This window comes from Herpailurus yagouaroundi, unplaced genomic scaffold, assembly GCF_014898765.1.
Source record: "Herpailurus yagouaroundi ecotype Mexico unplaced genomic scaffold, PumYag 100, whole genome shotgun sequence".
Taxonomy (NCBI): Eukaryota; Metazoa; Chordata; class Mammalia; order Carnivora; family Felidae; genus Herpailurus; species Herpailurus yagouaroundi.
Window position 1 is genome coordinate 9,975,439 of NW_024412391.1, and position 22,851 is coordinate 9,998,289.

General features: G+C 37.6%; 1 protein-coding gene across 9 annotated transcripts in view; it reads left to right on the plus strand.

The window, feature by feature from the left end:
• The window catches only part of DGKI (diacylglycerol kinase iota), a 441,930-nt gene that overhangs the window by 259,967 nt on the left and 159,112 nt on the right, over window positions 1-22,851 (plus strand). For all 9 annotated transcript variants that reach the window (XM_040471856.1, XM_040471863.1, XM_040471861.1 and 6 more), the window contains 4 exons: window positions 4,914-4,969; window positions 5,904-5,966; window positions 10,708-10,781; window positions 12,421-12,532. In XM_040471856.1, coding sequence (XP_040327790.1) covers window positions 4,914-4,969; window positions 5,904-5,966; window positions 10,708-10,781; window positions 12,421-12,532 — 305 coding nt within the window. The remainder of the gene's footprint in view (window positions 1-4,913; window positions 4,970-5,903; window positions 5,967-10,707; window positions 10,782-12,420; window positions 12,533-22,851) is intronic.

Here is a 22,851-nt window from a genome sequence, read left to right on the forward strand (position 1 = left end):
GATCTGTGTATGGCATATAAAATGTGATGTTTTACTTTGATTTTCAAACCCATCTCCTCCACTCTAAACTCATGAGGGCAAAAGACCGTATCTTCTTACGTTCCCTGTGCCAAGTCTATGGCTATCTCAATAAGTGTTACAATAATGGAAAGTGCAGTTGGGAGATAGGCCCCATATATAATATAAAAGGCAACAGTAGAAAGGAAGATATAGTAAGGGCAAGATTAGTTGTATAGGCAGCAAATAATATAGGAGTTTGCCAGAAAAAAAGATATTGGGGTAAAATTTCCAGAAAGGGTAGGAGAGAGCTGAGAGATAAAGGAAGAGTGTGATATATGTAGAAAAGAGCTAAAGTTGGTGAGGGCATTTCAGACAGCATAGGGACAAATGAGCTTGTGGTAAAGATGGGTTAGGATGTCCAATTAATACATAATGAAAGATTTTTTTCAATGGTGTTAAAAAATGAATAATGTCGGTAAAATATTTGTCCTTAATGGGAGATGACATTGGAAGAAAAGATCTTTTTGGATGCATACGATTTGAATTGAAGGTGGTGGTGTTATTGTGGGCATAGATTTTGGAATCATTTATGTATACTTAGCTGAAGTCTTAAGATTAGGTACATATCTAATACAGAGAATATGGAAACTGTGAGTTCTGTGGAGTTCAAATTGCTTATTGATTTTCATAAACATAGAGTTGAACTCGTATTTATGAATATCTCCCTTAATATGCCAGACCAATTACAGACAAAAGTAGGGTTTAGGATCCTGTTCTGGTGGCACAGATATTACTGTGTTGTACATAAAGATAGGATTAATATATTAAATCAATGGAATTGATTATACCCAGAGCCATATTATCATTACAACTGGCTTATATCTAAAGCCAAATCATTTAGGTGATTTAGATGTTGAGATTTGAGAAGTTTGAGCTAATAAGATTTAGGTAAGATTTTTAGATTTCGAGTCAATTCCCTAACAGGGATGAGACCTTTGGGGACCTTGGAGACAATGAATGTTTTTCATATGGGAAGGATGTGAATCATGGGGGCCAGATGGTGGGCGATGGTAGGTAGAATTTTGTCTCTACGACCTTTGCCATTTGGTGTCATGCTTGTTGGTTAGGTTATTTTACATGGCAAAAAGACTTTTTTTAATGTTACTGAGGTTAATAATTAGCTAACCTTAAGATGGGAAGATAATTCTGGATTATCAGAGTGGGCCCAACATAATACCATGACCCCTTAAAAGGGTAAGTGGAAAGTTGAACAGGAAGTTAGAGGGATGTGGCAGAGTTGGATAGATCTGAAGTGTGAGGACTTGATGTGCCACTGCTGGCTTTGATGGTGGAGGGGATCCCAAGCCAAGGTCTGCAGGAGGGCTCTAGAAGTTGGGAATGAACCCTAGCCAACAACAGCATGGAAGAAGAACTTCATTCCTTCAACCATAAGGAAATAGATTTAGCCAACTACTGAATAAGGTCTGAAGTGAATCCTTTTTAGAGCCTCCAGAGAAGAGTCCTGAAGACTGACGCCTTGATTTTGGTCTTGTAAGACCCAAAGTAGAGGGCTCAGGAGAGCCCCGTCCAGATTTTGGCCCAGAGAATAAGAAAATAAATGATATTTTAAGCTGCCAAGTTTTCAGGAATAGAAAACTAATACAATTAATGTTGGTGTCCAGACAGGTTATAAATAGGTTAATGGCCTAGACATACACAGTGAGTGTTTAGATCTCACTTGGTTACACCCTATTCTTGTGGAAGAGGAAGACGGGCAGTCAAAGAACTTCAGCAATAAGCCACGGATACTTCCACTCTTGGAGTCTTGGTATACTTTGAGGATTATTGGCATTTCTTGAGAATGGCCTTTCATGGTTGACCTCATACCAATTAGCAGATACAACTTAAGGATCAAGAATGTTTAAACTTTCTTCCTGGCCCTGTCCCAATTCTGTATGTCCCCTTTTCTTGATACAGCTGGCGTCTATGCTCCTTGGTCCTCCTCAAAGACCTGTCATTTCTTACACATACACGTAGACATATTCAGCCACTCAACCCTTTAAGAGCCACTAAGGAATGATTAAGTACTGTTTTTTGCAAGCTACCCCTTGCTTTCGTATGGCCTGGCTTCTGCAAGGAGTAGCAAAGCTCTAAAGCTAGCTGACATCTGTCTCAGCTCCAGGCAGCCCTTGTTTCTGAGGCTATTTGGAATAGGGGAGATATTAAAATGGAAACAGGGTTTAACTGTCAGGGCAGGTTCAATCAGGGAGCTCACAGTGTGATACCATTATACTATGAGGAGAGATAACAGAATTTACCTCCACCTTTTCTGTTCTCTAGGCTAAAGCACATGTGTGACTTCCCTACTGTTATCCCTCTGACACCTCTTTAAATGCTAGTGTCTTGATCTTGTTTAGTTTTGCATATTAATTGAATTTAATCTAGGTAAATTACATCTGAAGTGACTCTTTTCATCAGCTGTGTCAATGGAATCACCAAACACTCCGTTTATTTTTTCATTTTCTTCTAGTCTGTTTGGGTCTTACAGAGCATTCTCTTTCTCTTGAGATGAAACTATTTTTTTTTTAAAGAGAAAAAAAAAAAAAACTTAGGCTCATAGGAAACCTCTTAAGAATGTGAATCTTTCCAAACCATAAATTAATGTTTTTAAAAAGTAAATGTTAATAGTTGATATATAATTTACTTAATAGCTGTGGATGTTGGTGCCCTCAAAAAACTCTGCCAGAAATGTGTGTGCTGTTTTCACTTCTTTATTATAATTTGCTTGATAGCCAGATCTGACTTTATTTCTTTCATTCTTTTTCAAATTAGGGACTATGTACCCATGATAAATTGCATAGCAACAAAAATTCTAATTTTGCCTCTGATTCCATAAAAGCAAGAAAGAGTTAACGGAATTGAAAAGGACACCCAGCCAAATCTGGGTTAAGAAAGGTAAAAGCAAGCAAGCAAACAAACAAACAAACAAAAAACCAGTGTTACTCAGTGGCCAAATTTATCCTAAAGGCCCAGACTGTAAAAAATGGTGAATTCTGGGTCCACAAATGGGGACCAGGGAGATAGAGCATTTTAGTACCGCTTTGGTCTTTTTTTCGCTTAGGATAACCTGCAAGTTAGCCTTTAACTTGTTTTATTTTGTTTCCAGGGTTTAGAGTACTTAATTCAATAGAACAGAGTGACTATTTAAGGAAAGATGTGAGATACAGAAACCTAAATATACCAAAACTCTTAGGAGCCGATGTACAAAATACTACCTTTTTTTTTATTTTTTATTTTTTAAAATTTTTTTTTTCAACGTTTATTTATTTTTGGGACAGAGAGAGACAGAGCATGAACGGGGGAGGGTCAGAGAGAGGGAGACACAGAATCGGAAACAGGCTCCAGGCTCCGAGCCATCAGCCCAGAGCCTGACGCGGGGCTCGAACTCCCGGACTGTGAGATCGTGACCTGGCTGAAGTCGGACGCTTAACCGACTGCGCCACCCAGGCGCCCCCAAAATACTACCTTTTTAAAGTTTGCAAGCTTTCACCCCGTTTCCCTGTCATGTGCTAATAATATAGTCTAATAATCATGAGAATAACCTAGTAATCCCTTGTCTTGGATTATTTCCTGAAATCGTGTAGCTCGTATTCTGCCCAATCTTAGTGAGTGAGCTCTTTGCTATTTTCTTCATCTAGACAGTTGTTGAGATTTGCTGTTCAAACATAGGCCCAGGACTTGAACCGTTTTAAGCTAGTCATCCAGCTGCCTGATGAGAAACAATTTGAAGAGAGACCTTGCCCTAAGAAGACATTAATGAGCACATGGGGTAAAATAGCAGAATGAAAAACATTGGCAGTAGGTCCCTTTGGAATGTCTCAGAATTCTACTAGAAAGAATGTAAGGAAATAATACTTCACTTAGGGATTTTATAATCCCTTGAATTCATGTCAGCGTTCTCTGATGCAGAATCTTGTTTAGCCTTTTTGTAGTCTTCAACTTATATGATAAACAGGATCAAAATCAAAATTAAACCACTTTTCAGCCTTCTGTGTCCTGAGTCCAGTTAGCAGTTCACCTGCATATATGTATATTTATATATCTCCAGTAAATCAGATAATTTTTCAAAGCCTGTTGCCAACAAGAGCACAGATGGTAGTTTGGAGTTTTAGAAAAATGTAAAAGCAAATCATCTATTACAATTTTTATCCAAATTTTCCATATTTAATTACATTTGGAAGCTGCATGAATAGTTGATAGAAGACGTGCCCTATAGAAGTCAAAGCAAATAATCACCCCTCAACACCCTCCCTGTGTCCTATCACCCCTGTCCTATGTCCCTGCCAACCCTCTATTCTGAATAAATAAATATTTATTTTGAGATAGAGAGCGAGAGTGAGTGAGCGCACCAGCATGGGAGGAGCAGAGAGAAAAAGAGAGAGAAGCCCAAGCAGGCTCAGCACTGTCAGCACAGAGCCTGACGTGGGGCTTGACCCCACCAACTGTGAGGTTATGACCTGAACTGAAATCAAGTGGAACGCTTAGCAGACTGAGCCACCCAGGCACCCCAGAGTGTCTGAACTTTTAATGTACATGCAAATCAACTAGAGAACTTGTTAAATCATGATTCCTAGACACCGTCCCCTATGCATTATAATTCAATAGGTCTGGGGCAGAGTCTAATAACTTGCATTTCTAACAAGCTTCCAATTGATGCTGATGCTGCCATTTGGGGGCTATACTTTTGTAGCACTGGACAACTTTACCAACTGGCGTATAACTGAGGAAAAGATGATAAGGCTCTTGAGTCTGATGGATCTGTGGGGTGGGGAGGGAGGGGGAGGAAGAGTGCTAATGGAGGCCATTACCTTTAATGAGGTCTCTATAACAAAACTACCTGTCTCCTTTTACAGAAGCAAATCCAGAGAAATTCAACAGTCGTTTTCGAAATAAAATGTTCTATGCAGGGGTAAGTATACATTACACTTAAAATCATTACATGTTATTTAATACTAATTCACTATTGGTAATAAGGATACTAACTATATTAAAAATAATTACACGTCTCGGATGTTTACAAGGATGTCTATATTATGCTTAAGGTTTAATGTCTTGGCTTAAAAGTAAATATACTTATTAAGTTGGTAGAAAGAGAGCTGGTGTTCATCATCTTTGAACTTTAAACCCTTAAAGCTTCATGTTGACTGAGGAGATGACATTCAAGGAGTGATGTGAAAAACATCAAAGCCAATTTAGAGAATGGGGGAGTTAGGCAGCTTGAAAGATGCGTGGAAAAGCCTGGGTCAGAATGTGGCGTGCACAGCAGTACGTATGCATCGATGTTTGAATGAGAAATTGACGGAAGGTGTAGCTCCTCATGGAAGCTTATATATGAGTAAATTGGGTCTTGTTTCCTTCTTCTCAGGAACATCCCTGGGGATGAATGGCTAGGCAGAGGGGAGGTGGAAAGTCCTCCAAAACACTGATTTTAAAGAAAATGTAGTTAATTTACACCACTGCATAGAGAGAATTGAAATGAAAGGGGAGAGGGTGAAGCCAGACATTCTTAATGGCAAGTTAAAGATGATTTCAGCACCCTATAGTCAAGTAAGAGGTCAAGAAAGGTTGTCAAAATACATCTTCAAATTGACCCTTGGAATTATCTACTCTTTTACTTTTCTACTGTGTTCTTAAATTGTATTATAGGTCGTAGTTTGAAAACAAAGAAAGTTTTCATCTTGACAGCCACTGCATTTTGTTTTGGATTCAGAAAAAAAAAAACCTTGTTTTATATTTCTGAATAATTCAGAAGCAATAGGAACTATCTGTAATACATAAGCAAGGATTTGGCATAACCATGTGATTAAGTTTATTTTTCCCCTTTTTTCTCCTTGTGGTTGTAGGCAGCTTTTTCTGATTTCCTACAGAGAAGCTCTAGAGATCTTTCCAAACATGTTAAAGTTGTTGTAAGTACTGAATGTATTGACTCGTTTCATTTGGGTTTTTTTGTTGTTGTTTTTTATCATGTATTTATTTAAATTCAAGTTAGTTAACATACAGTGTAGTATTGGTTTCAGGAGTAGAACCCAGTGATTCATCACTTACATATAGCACCCAGTGCTCATCCCAACAAGTGCCCTCCTCAATGCCCTTCATCTGTTTTTCCCTCTCCCCTCTCCCCCCCATCAACCCTCAGTTTGTTCTCTGTATTTAAGAGTCTCTTATGGTTTGCCTTCCCCTCTTTTTATCATATTTTTTCCTTCATTTCATTTGAATATAAATATGCAGCAAAAAATGTACCCCAAATACCAGGTTATGTACTTAGATTAATCAATGGGCCACATTAATTTCAGAGATGATTTCATATAGTTCATTCAACCAACATTTCTGAGAATTTAGCTCTGTGTTGGGAAATGTCTTAGTCTCGTGGATGGATGGACAGCTAGTTTCACTCCTGAAGAAACTCAACAGTTCAGTTGCAGAAATGGGCATGTAAGTCATTGCATAATACTATTTAATTAATGTTGTTGACAATGTATGCATTATGGTGGTGGCACAAAGAAGGAAACGGAAACCGACCATGGTGGGTTCAGGGAAACTTCATCAAAGTAGTGATGTCGAGCTGAGTCTTGATGTAGAAATAGATGCTCACCAAACAAATATCTTTATTCCAGGGCTATTTGAGGAGTCTCCATTTTAGAAAAACGTATTTATTTAATTATTTTGTAATGATTCCCTCTGTAGCCTGTAGCCTGGCCAAGTTTCTTCACCACTAAATGGTTGGTTAGTTTGTTTTTGGTGCTGTTTCTATCTCAGGTTTTAGACACACACTCCTTGGAGGCATGAGAGAAGGAAAGTTACCTTTTCTCTAGGAGCTATATTTTAAAATATATTATTAGTTATTAAGAAAGACATAAAATGTTTCTTTATAGTGACCAAGTTAAAAAAGGAGCACAGGTGACTTTGTTGTATATAATTGTCTAAAGAAAAAGAAATGAGAAAGAAGTGGGATATAGCAATGCATGAATTTATCATAGCATAGATAAAGAATAGGATATGTGATGAGAGGGGACAAAATAACAGAAATACATTAGAATAGAGAAAAATATATATGAGTATGGAGGGGATCAGGAGAAGGATATAAATTAAAATTTGTAATCACCATGCAGCAAAAACAGTTCTAAGAGGGAAGTTTATACCAATACAGACCTATCTCAAAAAACAAGAAAAATTTCAGGCAACCTAACTTGACATCTAAAGGAGCTAGAAGAAGAACAACAAAGCCCAGAGCCAATAGAATGAAGGAAATAACAAAGATTGGAGCAGAAATAAATGAAATAGAGACTAAAAAGGCAATAGAAAAAAGATCAATAAAATGAGGAGCTGGTTATTTGAAAAGATAAACAAAATCGAGACACTTTTAGTGAGACTCAAGACAAAAAGAGAGAGAACTCAAATAAACAAAATCAGAGATGAAGGAGGAGGAATAACAACCAACACCACAGAAATACAAAGGATTTTAAGAGAATATTATGAAAAATTATATGCCAACAAATTGGACAAGTCAGTTGAAAGAAGAGACAGAGGCTATTACCACTGCTGTCCACGACCCTTGGCATCGCATTCAGGTAATTCAGTTCTCTTGCAATAGCAGTGAAAACAAGCATCTCTTAGTCATAAAGACTCTTGAAAATGGAGGTTCTGCCTTCTTAAAGCTAGAGGCAAGAAAGACAATGGTCCACTGAGCTATGAAGCTCTTTTATTGATAAAATTATGGCTATAAAATTTAAATAGCTTAAAATTTAAGCAACCTCCCATCAAACTTCCCCTGTTTCTTCAGCTCCTGGCAACCCAGCCAAAAATAAACTTGCCCTGTTTTTCCAGTATTTTTCACACCGAGAGGAACGGCGGTGGCACATGCCCAGGGGCAGTGTCCATATTGAATGACGTTGACTGTTGAAGTCAGCTGCAGTGAAATTAAACTCTATATACTCCCTAACCACTAGACAGTTTGTTTCCCACATCTAACAGCCCCCTTGTTGATGAATGTCTCACTCCCAGGTGGCTTATATAGCAGGAATTAAAGGAAGCTTACAGAGAAGTGAAAATGGCGGCCAAGTAACTAGGGAAGATTTGATATCAGCCAGTACAGGAAAAATTCCAGGTGGATTTGTTTGTGTAACCCTATCTTTTTTGTATGGAGGAGAAAAAATATTAGAAACAAGATCTAAATGTTAGGGATTCAGTCCTAGGTCTACCTTTATGAGGTATATGACTTTGGAGGAATCATGTAATCTTTCAGAAGAGTTTGCTTTCCTTGTTTAAGACAGGTCTTTGAAACGACAATTACTGACCAGGGTGATGTATTACACAGGGACCCAGGATATTTCTATAAGGACATCACTCTATGTTTTCTTGAGTGAGAGATGAAAAGGATAGAAGATTAGCTAGTGATCCGATGTGTAGATACCAACAGACCATTTCATTTTTGCCACAGGATGAAGTCATTGTTAATCTCTCCCACAAATGTAAAGTGTTTGTATGAATACTATATCAAAAAAAGCATAGGACAGGGGTGCCTGGGTGGCTCAGTCGGTTAAGCGGCCGACTTAGGCTCAGGTCATGATCTCGCGGTCCGTGAGTTCAAGCCCCGCGTCAGGCTCTGTGCTGACAGCTCAGAGCCTGGAGCCTGTTTCAGATTCTGTGTCTCCCTCTCTCTGACCCTCCCCCGTTCATGCTCTGTCTCTCTCTGTCTCAAAAATAAATAAACGTTAAAAAAAAAAAAAGCATAGACAATAACAAAATCCTACATACAGCATTCTCTGTTCTCCTTATGATTTATCAATATGTGAACTTTTGTACAGGAACTATTTTATATGCGGATATTTTCCTTTGTGTGTTTGAAGTAGGAGAAAGTTGAAAGCTGCTGTTCTAAAAAGACACAAAATTTAAAGGTAGTAATATGTAAGAAAACTTGATAAAGCATGATACATTGTAAGGTACCCATCTTTATGTAATTTGATGAATTCCCAGAGTCGCTGATATGTTTTCCAGGAAGAAAAAGTAGAAAATTAGAAAAGATTTCTGTTCTAAATACAATAATTTTATAGTTTCTTTCTGTAAGGCAAATGATACTGCTTTGTATGAAATTAATGTATCATGTCCTATTTTTTTAAATTTTCAAATGTATATTTGTCTTAGAGAGAGAGAGAGAAAGAGAGAGAGACAGAGTGCCAGTGGGGGAGGGGTAGAGAGAGAGGGAGACACAGAATCCGAAGCAGGCTCCAGGCTCTGAGCTGTCAGCATGGAGCCTGATGTAGGCCTCAAACTCACGGACTGAGAGAGCATAACCTGAGCTGAAGTCAGATGCTGAACCCACTGAGCCACCCAGGTGCCCCATCACATCCTAGTTTTTAAAATTTTAGTTACTTACAACACTCAATTTTGATAATGTAAAATATCTTCCTTGGTATAGTCATCGTCAACTCATTTCAAGTCCTTAAATTAGGAGACTTCAGGTTTTCTAACTACCGGAGAGTATTGTAAAAACACCTTCAATCAACACCTAGAATTTGATTTCTTCCTAAGTAACATTTTAAAATGTAGTTTATTTAGGGCTAAATGTTTCCTGGAATCAATTTTTGGAGCATGCTCATGAAAATTGGGCTGTGTTAAGATCAGCCGGGAAAAGAATGAGACAATAATGCCAGTAGAATCATTGTTCTTAGATTGAAAACTCTTCTTAAAGAAATCTGTAAAAATTTTCAGGGAGCTTGGGAATACATTACTCTGCACTCCAAGGGAGAAGATGATGGGGAATTCTGTGATGAGGGTATGGAGAGAGCAAGTACAAAAGTACACCTTTGACATTGAGAAGTCTGTAGTCATGACTAGAGTTTTCTTCTTTTGACTTTTGTCACCTGTGGGAAATGGGAAGGGGCATGAAAGCCTTTTCTTTGATTAGTCAGAATATACTCAAGGCAAGTGCTAACTGGTGAGGGAAACTCTTCACAGAGGTATTGAGGCCAGGCCAGCCTGAGGCCCTTGAGACACCCAGGGTTGCGTCCAGATCCAGGGAAGCAAGTTATGTCAGGAGACCAGTCAAGTCTATAAGACATTAAATGTATAAGAGCAAATCCCTAATGGAGTTACCACTAATTTATAATAGTTTTTAAAAGCTTGCAGTATATATTCCTCTTAAGGAGTTTTCAAAAAGTTAGTGTTTAACATTTTCAAAATAAAAATTGAGCTCAGACAGCAAATAGAATAAATGATTAGATTCATCCCCATTGTTTGGGTCAGATAACTGTGGTGGAGATCACTACTGCCTGAAGTTGAGGCTTCCTTTTTTTATTTCCTTAAGGGTTCATAAATATTTTAATGTTGATACTCCAATTCAAAATACCTAATGATCCAAGGTTGAGAATGATGGCAGTTCTTTTGTTTGTGAGACCAGGAAAAAAATTGTTTTGGTCAAATGGCAGCTTTGTTTTTACATTAAAACAAAACCACGCTCTGAACCCTGGGTCTGCTAAAGTTAAAATCAGAGTACATTTTCAGTCATGGTACTGAACATGCACTTAAGCAGCAGTGGGGGCAAGGGGAACACCACATGATATATCCCATTGTGTCAACCTAGTTATCTTTTGATAAAGTTTTTAGAATTGTGACCACTTCAAACCCCCTTTTCTGCTCTGATTGTTGCAGTGTGATGGAACAGATCTCACTCCAAAGATTCAGGAACTGAAGTTCCAGTGTATAGTATTTTTAAATATACCCAGGTAAGCTCTGTTCATACTTTTTCTTTGGTTTTATGTGAGCTCTGTTTGACTTGAGGTTATTGGTTTTCATTATAGAAAATTTCCAGGTACAAACAATGAAAGTAAGTCATCTTAGTGGCTTATTAGGGGTTTCTAGGTCTGATAATTTTGTTCTAGTTGGTTTGTTTAGTGTTCTCTGTGGTGGGTGGTTTTTTTTGTTTGTTTGTTTGTTTGTTTTTAACGTGATTTGGCATGCGTGGGATACACATCCGTCATTAAGAAACCCAGGCACCCCTATTTACTGGAACATTTTAATGTAATTCTCAATTACTGATTCCCTCTCTCTCCCAAGAATAATAGGCTTGAATAAATCCGTGTTCTCAGTTTCCCAAAAGCTGTTAGGAAACCATCCAGCCTGATTTTAGTATGGAACACATTCAAAATTGTTGCTAGATGATTGCCTTGAAAAAAATAGGATCAATTAGAGTAGCATTTTCTAGCCAGGATGTCAACTCTCTTTGGTGCTATTATATATCTCAGGAGAAAGGGATATTTAAGATTAACTAGACTCAAAATAAGCACATTATCTCAGAGGTACAAAATTAGAGTCTACGTTCCCAAGCCAAGATTTTGGAAGGGATGGATCTATGGCCCTTTGTTATTCACAAACCACACAACTCAAGACACAAAATCTGCAGATAAGTTGTATTTAGACTGAATTTAACTGAAATGAGAGTTGTATGTAAATCCATAGCTAGGAAAATATACTATAATCTCCTGATTCTTTTTGGCAATGCTCAGTATAGTTACCTACAATCCTTTTCCAGAAGGATTTTCATCTTTGTTATTTAAGTAAAAGACCTAGATGGGGTACCTGAGTGGCTCAGTTGGTTGAGCATCCGACTGTTGATTTCAGCTCAGGTCATTATCCAAGAGTTGTGGGATCAAGCCCTATGTTGGGGTCCATGCTGAACACAGAGCCTGCTTGAAAGTCTCTCTCTCCCTCTGATCCTCCCCCCAGCTCACGCTCTTTTTCTCTAAAATAAATTAAAAAATTAAGTAAAAGACCAAGATTCTCAGGAAACATTGTTTATTAGCTTTCTTTAATTTTTTCTCTTTTTTTTCTTCTTGCTTTCTCTCCATTCCTCTTCCTCTACTTTTCTAATTCCCTTTATTTCTCCTTCTTTTTCTTAATCTTTTACTTTTTCCGCATATCTTTCTCACTCTTCTTCAGTTACCTTTCTCTGCTTACCTTCCCAGTGGTTATTTATTATCTTAGTTCTACACATAATAACCAATGCTTACCCACCATGGTTTCCCTTCCCTTTTCTACTGGCATGCAGTGTCTCCCTCCAAGACCCAATTCTGGAACTCATGGCATATCATAGAAGAGACATAATGGATCACTGAGTGAGAAATGTTAATAAATAATGGGTGAGGAGAAAGTTGGACACACAGGACACCACACCTGTGGTCCATTTTCACAGATTGATATTTGGAAATGATAAATCCATTTTCTTTTCTACTGGAAGGTATGCACCAAGAACAGAAAACTATTCTTAGGTGAGATACACATTGGATCTCACTGTGAGGTAATACCTAATATCAGTCATGAGGGGAATGGAATAAATGTAATTCTTTTTTTAATCTCCTCTTGCAGATATTGTGCTGGCACAATGCCCTGGGGGAACCCAGGAGATCACCATGATTTTGAACCTCAGCGTCATGATGATGGTTATATTGAAGTAATTGGATTCACTATGGCCTCTTTGGTGAGCAATACGATGTTATTGAAATGAAATACATTTCAGTCACAGAGTTTATTCATTCATAGATTTTTGGTTTTCAGTCTTCAATTTTCTCTCCTGCTTTACCAATTTATAAACTTTATGCAATACAGAATTGCTTGGGGAAAACAAGAACAAAAGAACAATTCTTTATGTCACTAAGGAAATTGTGCACAATTGTAAGGACTTCAATAATAAATATTATTTGCTAATTATCCTGGTGAATTTTCTATCAGAATGAAATACACAGCTTATGGAAATTAAAAAGCATTATGCCACAGACATATTCCAGCATTCATGCAGAAACCTTGCCATTGGATACCTTTTTGTTTCACTAAGGACTAGAGTGTTAAGGTAGAAAGGAAGGCAGTTATTTCCATTCATCTTTACCATCACAAAATACCTGAATAAAGAAAGACATCATTATTGTGACATTAATGAATATTCATTTGCTACAGTATTGTCATTACCTTTGCATTTTAATTTTGTTTACACACATCAAATTGTGAATTGTGGTGTAAGGGCAGTTTCCAGCAGGTTTTCGCTCTGTACTTTACCCTATTATTGAATGAGGAGGAAACCAGTTAAAAATTACACGTATCACCTTACGTGGTGTAAATCAGGCTGCACTATCAGTTTATAAAGTGAATTAAAAAATTTAAAGCTTCTTGCAGCCCATGGTTAGCACTTGGTTTGTGTTATGCCTGATGCCTGCCGGTAAGAAGGTTGTATCTCTTGTTCTAAACAAGCCAAAAGAGCTCTCTTTGTATCTCATCTTGTGGATTCCTACTGACTTTTCCTCAATCACTTCGGGTTGCTGAGATCTAACAGAATAGCCTCTAGTGGTTGTGGCAAGAATGCCCATCACCTGAGATGGTGATATTGCTCATTAAATCTGCCATCTCTGGGATGAAATGATTGTTAAGTGTGGAAGATTGGTCTGGATGGATCTAATTTTCAGGGTTTTAGCTCATACACAGCTCTTTCTCTCCAAAGGTCTTTATGCTAATTACAGGCAAAGAGATTCAGGCAAGAGTAAACATGGGAATCAATTCAAGGAGCATGTATGCAAGGTAGAATTCTTGGAGGTGACCAAAAAAACCTTAAACCTGGCCATGTGTGTTTCACTCATTCATTTATTTGTGGATTCAGTGAACATTTATTGAATGTTTACCAATGTGCCAGAGCTTCCTAGTCATGACTATGTGGCGGCAGAAGGCTGTCGGAGAATGTGTAAGAGAAGACGATTCTTCACATAGGCTTAGGAGGGCAGGAAGAATATTGGATATTTCCCCATCACTCTCAGAATCAAAGTCTAAATGTAGGCCTGCAAGATGGAGTTTCTCTAATTCTCCAGCCTTTCCCACCGCCCTCTTTGCTTTGTAGCTCAATTAGCCTCTCCAGTCAAGCTTAGCTTTGAACACCTCTTGTTGCTTTTGTACCACCGGGCCGTTGCATATGCCGTTTCTCTCTAAAATGTTCTTTAACTGTCCATCTTCTATAACTTCTCAGTCCATATCGATGCCAGATCATTCTTATAGTCTTATTTCGGTTATTTTTGTTTACAACTGTATCGTGCCTGGACAGGAGAGAGATAGCCGGCTGAGACTGGGTAATTAGAGGAGAGTTTATGGAGGGACTCTACAAATAGTGAACTTGATTTGTGAGAAGGAGCATTGGATGGTGTGGATTCCTGACCTGAAGGTGCAAAGGTAAGGAAGCAGTCAGCTGTACCCGAAGGACAACTATTTGGGAAGGACCACCTGATAGTGTTTGCTAGACAGAAGCAGTCAGCCAGTGCCAACCTGGCAGGCAGAGAGCTGGGCCCTAGATGCAGTGATCTTACTCTTCTTGGCCCTCTAGATCTTCTGCTGGTGCCTTCCTCTGGAGAAGTCTAACCAGAAGCTAGAGGACAAGGCAGCCACTGATACAGTATAAGTGGGTCAGGCTCATAAGGCAAGAAGGGCAGGAAAGGGTGGGGTGCCAGCCAGGAGTGGCAAGTGGCGGATATCCGTCACTCCAGTGTGTGTCTGCCACACGGCAGACAGCCTGAAACCCGGGGTTGGCATGAGCAAATGTGGCAGAGTGGATGAATTTTGCCGGGAGAAGAAGAGTGGGATCTGGAATTCTGTAGAAAGCTAAATTCATATACACTTGCAGGTATGAGGGATCCTAGTCCTCAAAATCATATATTGAACCCATCACCCAGCTTCTATAATGTTCAACTGATAGGCAGTCTTCTATCTGTCCCCACCTGCTTTGTACTAATGTGAGGCATATCTCAGATGTTACATCAGTTATTTGCAAATACTTCCGAAGGTGCTTTTAAAAGATAAGACTTTGTTTTATGAGCATGACTACACCCTTACATCTGAAAAATAAGAGAGTAGCATCTGACTATCACCGTTTACTGAGTGCTTAAATCTCCAGTTGCCTTGCAAATATCCTTTGTTTTCTTATGCTCTGTTAGTTTGAGCCAGGATCCAAGTTAAATTTAGTTGTTGTGATTGATTGATAGGACTCTTAAGTATCTATGGGTTTCTGTCCATCTCTTTATCTTCTTCATTTATTTATTGAAAAAAATAGTCTTTTGTCTTGTGAGGTTTCCTTGAGTCTGAATTGTGCTAATAACAATCTCTTAGGTCTCAATTAACATGTTATTCTGTCTTGCTGTTTCCTTTAAGTTGACAGTTGGATGTAGATGTACCACTTTCATCCCCCCCGCCCAACAAATCTACTTTGTGGTTAGTGTTTTCTTCTTCCAAAAGATGATAGGTAATACCTGCTTTTCCCTCTATTTTGGTTAATAGTCCTTGAGGGTCATTGTCTGGATCTAGCAATCATTGGAGGTTGGCAGAGTAGTGATATTCTAATTCTACCCTTCTTCATTCATTAACTGGAATATTTCTATAAAGAGTAATTTCACCTAATACTTGGTTATTTCGTTATATAGTTTGTGTAGGAAAAGCAGGATAACTGATTCTTTTTCTTTATTTATACACTTTCAAAATAAGTAATTTACTAGCATCTTCTGATGGTGGCTGGTTTTAAATGGATTCTGAGTTTTTGGACACTTACCCCATTACGAGTTTGGGTCTATGCACCATCCCCTGGAATCTGGGTGAGCTTACAAATACTTGGCAAATCAGGTACAGTGGAAGTAACACTAGGTAACTTGTGATGCTGGATCCTGAATGGCCATGCAGCATATGGGAAATACAGGCAATACTGATGCCTCTAATTAATAGGAATTTTATAAATTCTAGTAATATTTGTTATTAAAAATATCTCCCTGCTTTCATGCATTTAATGTCAGTCATAAGTATTTATTGAAAATTTATTGAACCCACAAATGCTTATTGAATTCACTCTGCTATGTGAAATGATTATGAAATGGGCCAAGAGACAAACCCTGTCCTCAGGGTACCCACAGTTCAGTGTTGTGGGGGGAACATGAAAAACAGAAGCAATTGCCATCTGGCATAATAAATTCTAGGAGAAAGGCACGTGTAAAGAGAAGAAGAAGAATTGAAAGCAGAACAGTGTTTATAAAATGGGAAAATCAGCAAAAATTGCACAGAGGAGGCAAGAGCATCTGTGGATGAGATTGTAAGCGTCCGTTCCATGCTAGATGAGCCTAAGAGCTTATCTTGGTATTCTAGAGCTCCCTGGTGGCTCAGTGATGACACATATGGTGAAGAAAGACATTGATGTGGAGAAAGATAGGACAGAAGGGTTTTGTTTCGTTTTTGGACCTGTTAAATGGGGGAGGTTGAGAGAGATGGAATGAGACAGAATCAGATTTGCGGTTTAGAAAGAATTCCTGGATGTCTTTGTGGAAGGGGACCAGAATCTCTACTGCTGGAGGCAGATAGACAAAGCAGGATGTTGGTACCTAAGTCCAGGTGAAGAAATGAGGAAGCCTAGAAGCCTGCTGTAAGAAAGTGGTAATGAAGATGGGGACGGAGGGGGATTGGCAACTTCAAGAGTTATTCAGACACCTTGACTTACTGTGAAGGGTGAAAAAGGAGTATGCGTGAATCCCGGCTGGGTAGCATAGGCCATTAGGTAAACAGTGACTACATTAGAGATGTAGGGAAAATAGAAGAAAGATAATATTACCAAAAAATGAATTGTGGTTTTTTTTTTAACTATATTTTGAAATTATATTTGAATTCCATTCTACTTAACGTACAGTGTTAAATTAGTTTCAGGTTTACAGAATAGTGATTTAACAGTTCTGTATATTACCAAGTGCTCACTTGTGTTTTATGTAAGTTTGAAACCCCTGTAAGACATTTAAGGAGATAGAGGCAATTTGAAATACATGTTTAGAGCTCAGAGGATCCCTCCAGGTTGTTAGAGAGGAGTCTATCAGATTTCTTTCTCTTCCATACCATCATTGGTAGGAAAAGGAGAAAAATAATAGTTGATGAGAGTTGGTGAAGAGCAAATGGAATGCTAAAATTATGTCCATTCTTTCTCTTTATACGATACGAGTCATGTAAAAATGGATACTAGGCTAGCATCAAATGTGTGTTTGGAGCTCAGATTCTAGTGACTTTAGATTGCTCCCAAGATTAAAAAAAAGTTCTACTTGAAAAAAAGCAGAGTTAAATGTAGTTTATACTGTACAGTTTTGAACACCCTATGCTCTCTAAAGAATATGGGCATATGTGTCTATTTTCAAACACATCTCACCTGACTGCTCATATAACAGTACACCATTGTTCAAGAAGAGAGAATCTAATTTTCAGGACTCTAGTTTCACATTTCTTGAAACTATTATACTGATTATGTTTCTAAGAACATAAATTATTTGAAAATTACATGTGTGTAAGATGATCGCATAAACAGAAGAGTGTGGTTATTTGGGTATATGTGTGTATTTTTGTGTATTTTAAAATATTCAGAGTGGCACTTGAATAGATGAGAGATTCAAATAGAATTACTAGATGGGAATAGATGTCGTTTCTTTTAGACTCTTTATCTTCCAGTTGCAAATTTCATGGCTTAAGTCTTCAATTCACTCTCCTGGTTGAAATGCATTCTTACGAATTATGATGATTCTTCATTGGGTGCTTGGTAACCTGATTACCTTTTGGGTTCTCCACAGACCATAACCAGGCATTGTAAGTTGTATTTATTTCCACCACAATTTTTTTTTGCCTTTGTGGTTTTGAAGGTCTTTTCATCTTGAGTCTGTTTCTAAGTAATCTAAAACTCTTTAAGATAGTTCAAAGCATTCATTATTCAGATTGAGGAGCTGGTAGCCTAATTTGCTATGCAGTGTGAAATCCAAAGATTTCAGTCTTCTCAGCTTTAAATAAAGTATAGCCAGCTTTCTTTTTGTTAATTGAAATTGGAATATGTGATGTCTTTTATATTTATGAATTAGAAACGCAAAAAGTTACTCGACGAGAAAAATTACATGGAGAAATTTCCAGGGCTGAAGTTTTACGCATACTAGATAGTATAATCTTTACTTTTTATGAAAAAATGTCAAATGTTTGCTTATTTTGATAATATACATAAGAACTGAAAGTAAAAATATTAGTCATAATTACATGATCTGTAACTATTTACATTTTGATGCATTTTCTTCCAATTGCCTTATTTCTGTTTTTAAATATATAGGAAATCATGTTATTTATAAGTAAAACCCATAATACAAATGGCTGACTACTCTTTCATACATAAATACCTCAATTTATATAATAATTATTCCTTTATGGAAAGATCCCTTTATGAAATGTTTAAGTTTCTGGATGTTTGGTGGTATAGATAATCTTGTAATTAACATAATTACTCATAGACCTGTGTTCATATTTCAGAATATTGTCTTATGACATATCCCTGCAAAAGAAATTATTGAGTCAATGACATAAATATTTTAAAACCTCTTATAATGGTTATAAAACTGCTTTCTAGAAATGTTGTATTGTTTACTTGCCCAATAGCAATGTGGGAGAGTACCTGGTAAGAAGTAATATCCCACGGGTGCTGGAAATGTGTTAACAGAAACGAAAAGCTATTAGAATATTGCACTTGAGGAAACAGAAGAAGAAATGAGAATAAAATTACATCCCTAGAGAGAAACAAAGAAATCATGTATGTTTTGTATAGTCCATTAAGTCCTCCTAAACAGCAAAAAAATGAGAGTAAGGACACATTGTTGTTCAACTTTATTGTTACCTTGCATGGTTTTTCAAAGTGTGTTTTTTTTTTGCATATTTTAGTAGGCTCTTTGTCTTTTCTTGTTGAATTGCAGGTGTTATTTATATATTCTGAATACAGGTTGCTTGACAGATATATTTAGTGCAAAAGATTTTCCATCTATTTTTATTTCCTTAAGTTTGTTTTGATGAAGAAGTTCTTCTGAATTCCAGTTGTATAAGGCAGGCATATATCACATTAGGGCTTTTTGTGCCCTTTTGAAGAAACCTTGCTTATTCCAAGATAAGATATTCTCCTATGTTTTCTTTTTGAAGATTTATAGTTTTACCTTTTATGTATAAGTATGTGTTTCAACTCAAATTAATTTATGTGGATTGTGTAAGTGATTCAAGATTTAGTTTTTAGAAATCCTTTTTTTCCCCAGCGTTCTTTGTTGATTAGACTTGTCTATAGAATTACCTTGGTTGCCTTCACCCCTCGGTTGTATGTGGTTCTATTCCTGGACTCTATCCTGTCCCATTGACTTATTTCTTTACACTTATGGTAGCACCACACTGTTTTGATTATTATGGGTTTAGAGTAAGCCTTCATACTTGTAATATGAAACATTTCACTTTGCACTTCTAAGAATGTTTTGGTTATTCTTTTGTATTTGTAAATAAATTTTAGAATTAGTTTGACTGTGTTTGCAAAAAAAAAACTGATAGGATTTTATTTTTTTTTTAATTTTTGGATACGTATTTATTGATTTATTTTAATTTTAATTTTTAAAAATTTACATTTAAATTAGTTAGCATATAATGCAACAATGATTTCAGGAGTAGATTCCTTAGTGCCTCTTACCCATTTACCCCACCCCCCCCTCCCACAACCCTCCCAGTAAGCCTCAGTTTGTTCTCCATATTTATGAGTCTCTTCTGTTTTGTCCCCCTCCCTGTTTTTGTATTATTTTTGTTTCCCTTCCCTTATGTTCATCTGTTTTGTCTCTTAAAGTCCTCATGTGAGTGAAGTCATAGGATTTTTGTCTTTCTCTGATGGACTAATTTCACTTAGCATAATACCCTCCAGTTCCATCCACGTAGTTGCAAATGGCAAGATTTCATTTTTTTTTTTTTGATTGCTGAATAATACTCCATTGTATATATACACCACATCTTTATCCATCCATCCATCGATGGATGTTTGGGCTCTTTCTGTACTTTGGCTATTGTTGATAGTGCTGCTATAAACATGGGGTGCATGTGTCCCTTCGAAACAGCACGCCTGTCTCCCATGGATAAATGCCTAGTAGTGCAATTGCTGGGTTGTAGGGTAGTTCTGTTTTTAGTTTTTTGAGGAACCTCCATACTGTTTTCCAGAGTGGCTGCACCAGCTTGCATTCCCACCAACAATGCAAAAGAGATCCTCTTTCTCCGCATCCTTGCCAACGTCTGTTGTGATTTTAATTGGGACTGCTTTGAATCCATAAATTAGGGAGAATTGACATATTAACAACAGTATTGAGTGTTCCAGTCTACAGACCTATCTTTCTCCATTTATTTAGCTGTTGTTTAGTTTCTCTTAGCAAAGTTTTACAGTTCCCTAGTTTCAGTGAAGTTTTCAGGTTCTTGCATATGCTTTACTAAAGTTGTTCCTAAGTATTTTATGTTTTCTTCTCTGCCCCTGTCAACCCAGAATTGTCCATGATTTTCATCGGACAGCAAGTAGAATAAGGGCTTGAGTAGTAAGAAAGAAGGTGAGGCTTTTGGGGGAAGATGGAGGCAAGTATTATGGGGATAGTGTGGAGAGACCAAAAGTCTCAAGCCATACACCTGTGGCATGAAGGAAAGTTATGGTCTGGGCCACAGGGCAATAAATGGAGATGAGTGCGTGCACTTAGTTCAGGGGCTTTCTTTGTTTTCCTGTCAAGTCCTATTCTATCAGAAAGGCAGTATTGGACGTTTTCACAGGAGTAATATATGCTGGATTGAACAAATAATTGAATGTGTGTCATTAATAAACCACCATATTATTACTAGTAAATAATTATCTCCAGCAAATTATGGGGGTATTTGTGGTTAAGCCTAGACCATTCTGAGTGATGAAAAAAAAACCCCACTGTTTCATTTTCTTTAATTTTTAAGTTTATTTATTTATTTTGAGAGAGCCAGAGACAGCATGAATGGGGGAGGGGCAGAGAGAGAGGGAGAGAGAGAATCCCAAGCAGGCTCCACACTGCCAGCACAGAGCCTGATGTGGAGCTCGAACCCCCAAAATCGTGAGATCGTGACCTGAGCCGAAACTAAGAGTCAGACAGACACTTAACCGACTGAGCCGCCCAGCCACCCTGAAATATAAATATTTCTAATAAGTATTTAAAATATTACCTTTATTCTAACTTGTTCCAAAAATAATGTGGCTGTGCTAACAGGAATAGAACTGTTGTTTTTTTTTTTTAATTTTTTTTTCAACGTTTTTATTTATTTTTGGGACAGAGAGAGACAGAGCATGAACGGGGGAGGGGCAGAGAGAGAGGGAGACACAGAATCGGAAACAGGCTCCAGGCTCCGAGCCACCAGCCCAGAGCCTGACGCGGGGCTCGAACTCACGGACCGCGAGATCGTGACCTGGCTGAAGTCGGACGCTTAACCGACTGCGCCACCCAGGCGCCCCAATAGAACTGTTTTTATCCCAAAAAGCTCTTTACTGTAGTTCCCCTTGTGCCTGTGCAGTGATCTTGGATTGATTCTGAAATATCAGCGGGACTGCCGTTGACAGCTATTTACATGTGTGTGGTATTGCTGCTGTTCTGTTTTTGAGGCTGAGAAGATGACTTAAAAGTGCTCTACAGTACTGTGTATGCCTTCTACATACGAAGGGGTTGGGAAGTATTTAAAACGGTTTTCAATTCTGTGAAACTCAGAGGACTAAGTTCTCACCTGGAAGGTCCTGCATTTTTGTTTGTCATTAGGTCTAGTCAAGGTGGGGGAGGGGGGAAGGTAGAGAGAAGAAGAAAAGGGTGTTTCCAGAACAGTGGATGAAGAGATACATTCTCAACTGCAAGTACTTGAAGTCAAGGGGAATATATTGGAAAAGTTCTGGAGATGAGATAGTGACTCTGATCCATTGACTTAAGTGGAGCATTTGAGTACAGCCAAGAAAAACTTTCAACGGAATAACAAAGGAGTGGGTGATAGACCAAAATGAATTATACTAAGTTCTCACTGCATTCTGCTCTGCTTTTCTAGTTTTCTCAACCAGTTTGACAAAATTGTATGCAAAGTACACAATGGAATGCTTTTAACATTAAAGGTGATCAATAAGAAGTTCTTCTCAGTTTTTACTTTTTGTCCCTTTGTGCTTTTCTCTTTGCATTTATAGACCATCAGGTTTCTCTTGTTCAAATTAATGCAAATGGAAAAAAAGAAACTCAAAGCATCAGATAAATATGAATATCTGGCAACCAAATAAGGGGAAGTTGACATCACAAGTCTCAGTTCAAAGTTTATCCCTCATTCACAGAAAAGAGACACATGGAAACAAGTTGATTGTATGTTTTAATCTTTTAGATTTTGAGCAAGTTAGTATTAAAATCCTTTTTTCTATTTATTATAAACAAATTGATAACTCAAAAGGCATAATATAACCTTAGTGAAAAATTATTTAGCAGTATCTGCCAAAGTTAACTGTGCATCTAAACTTAGTGGCATAGCAGTTCTTCTCATTGTATGTAGCCAAGAGAGTATGTATCTACCAAGAGATTCATACAGAAAAGTTTACGTCAACAATAGCTACAAACTGGAAACAACCAAATGTTTATCAGCAAAAGAGTAAATAAATACATTCTGCTATATATTACTCAAAAATAATGATGAGAAAAAGATGCCAGAGACAGAAGAGTCATCTAGTATGGTTCGTATGAAGTTCAATTTCAAACAAATTGAATCTATGGTAATAGAAGTCAGGGTATTGGTTACTAACTAGTTGGTGGGAAGGGTATAAAAAGACTGAGAAAGAGCACATATGAACTTGTAAATTATCTAAAGCTTGATCTGGATGGAGATACACAATGTGTATTCAGATTGTATACTTTGTGGATTCTTTTACAACCAAACATGTATTATTTTCATTCATCCCTAAAAGGGTAA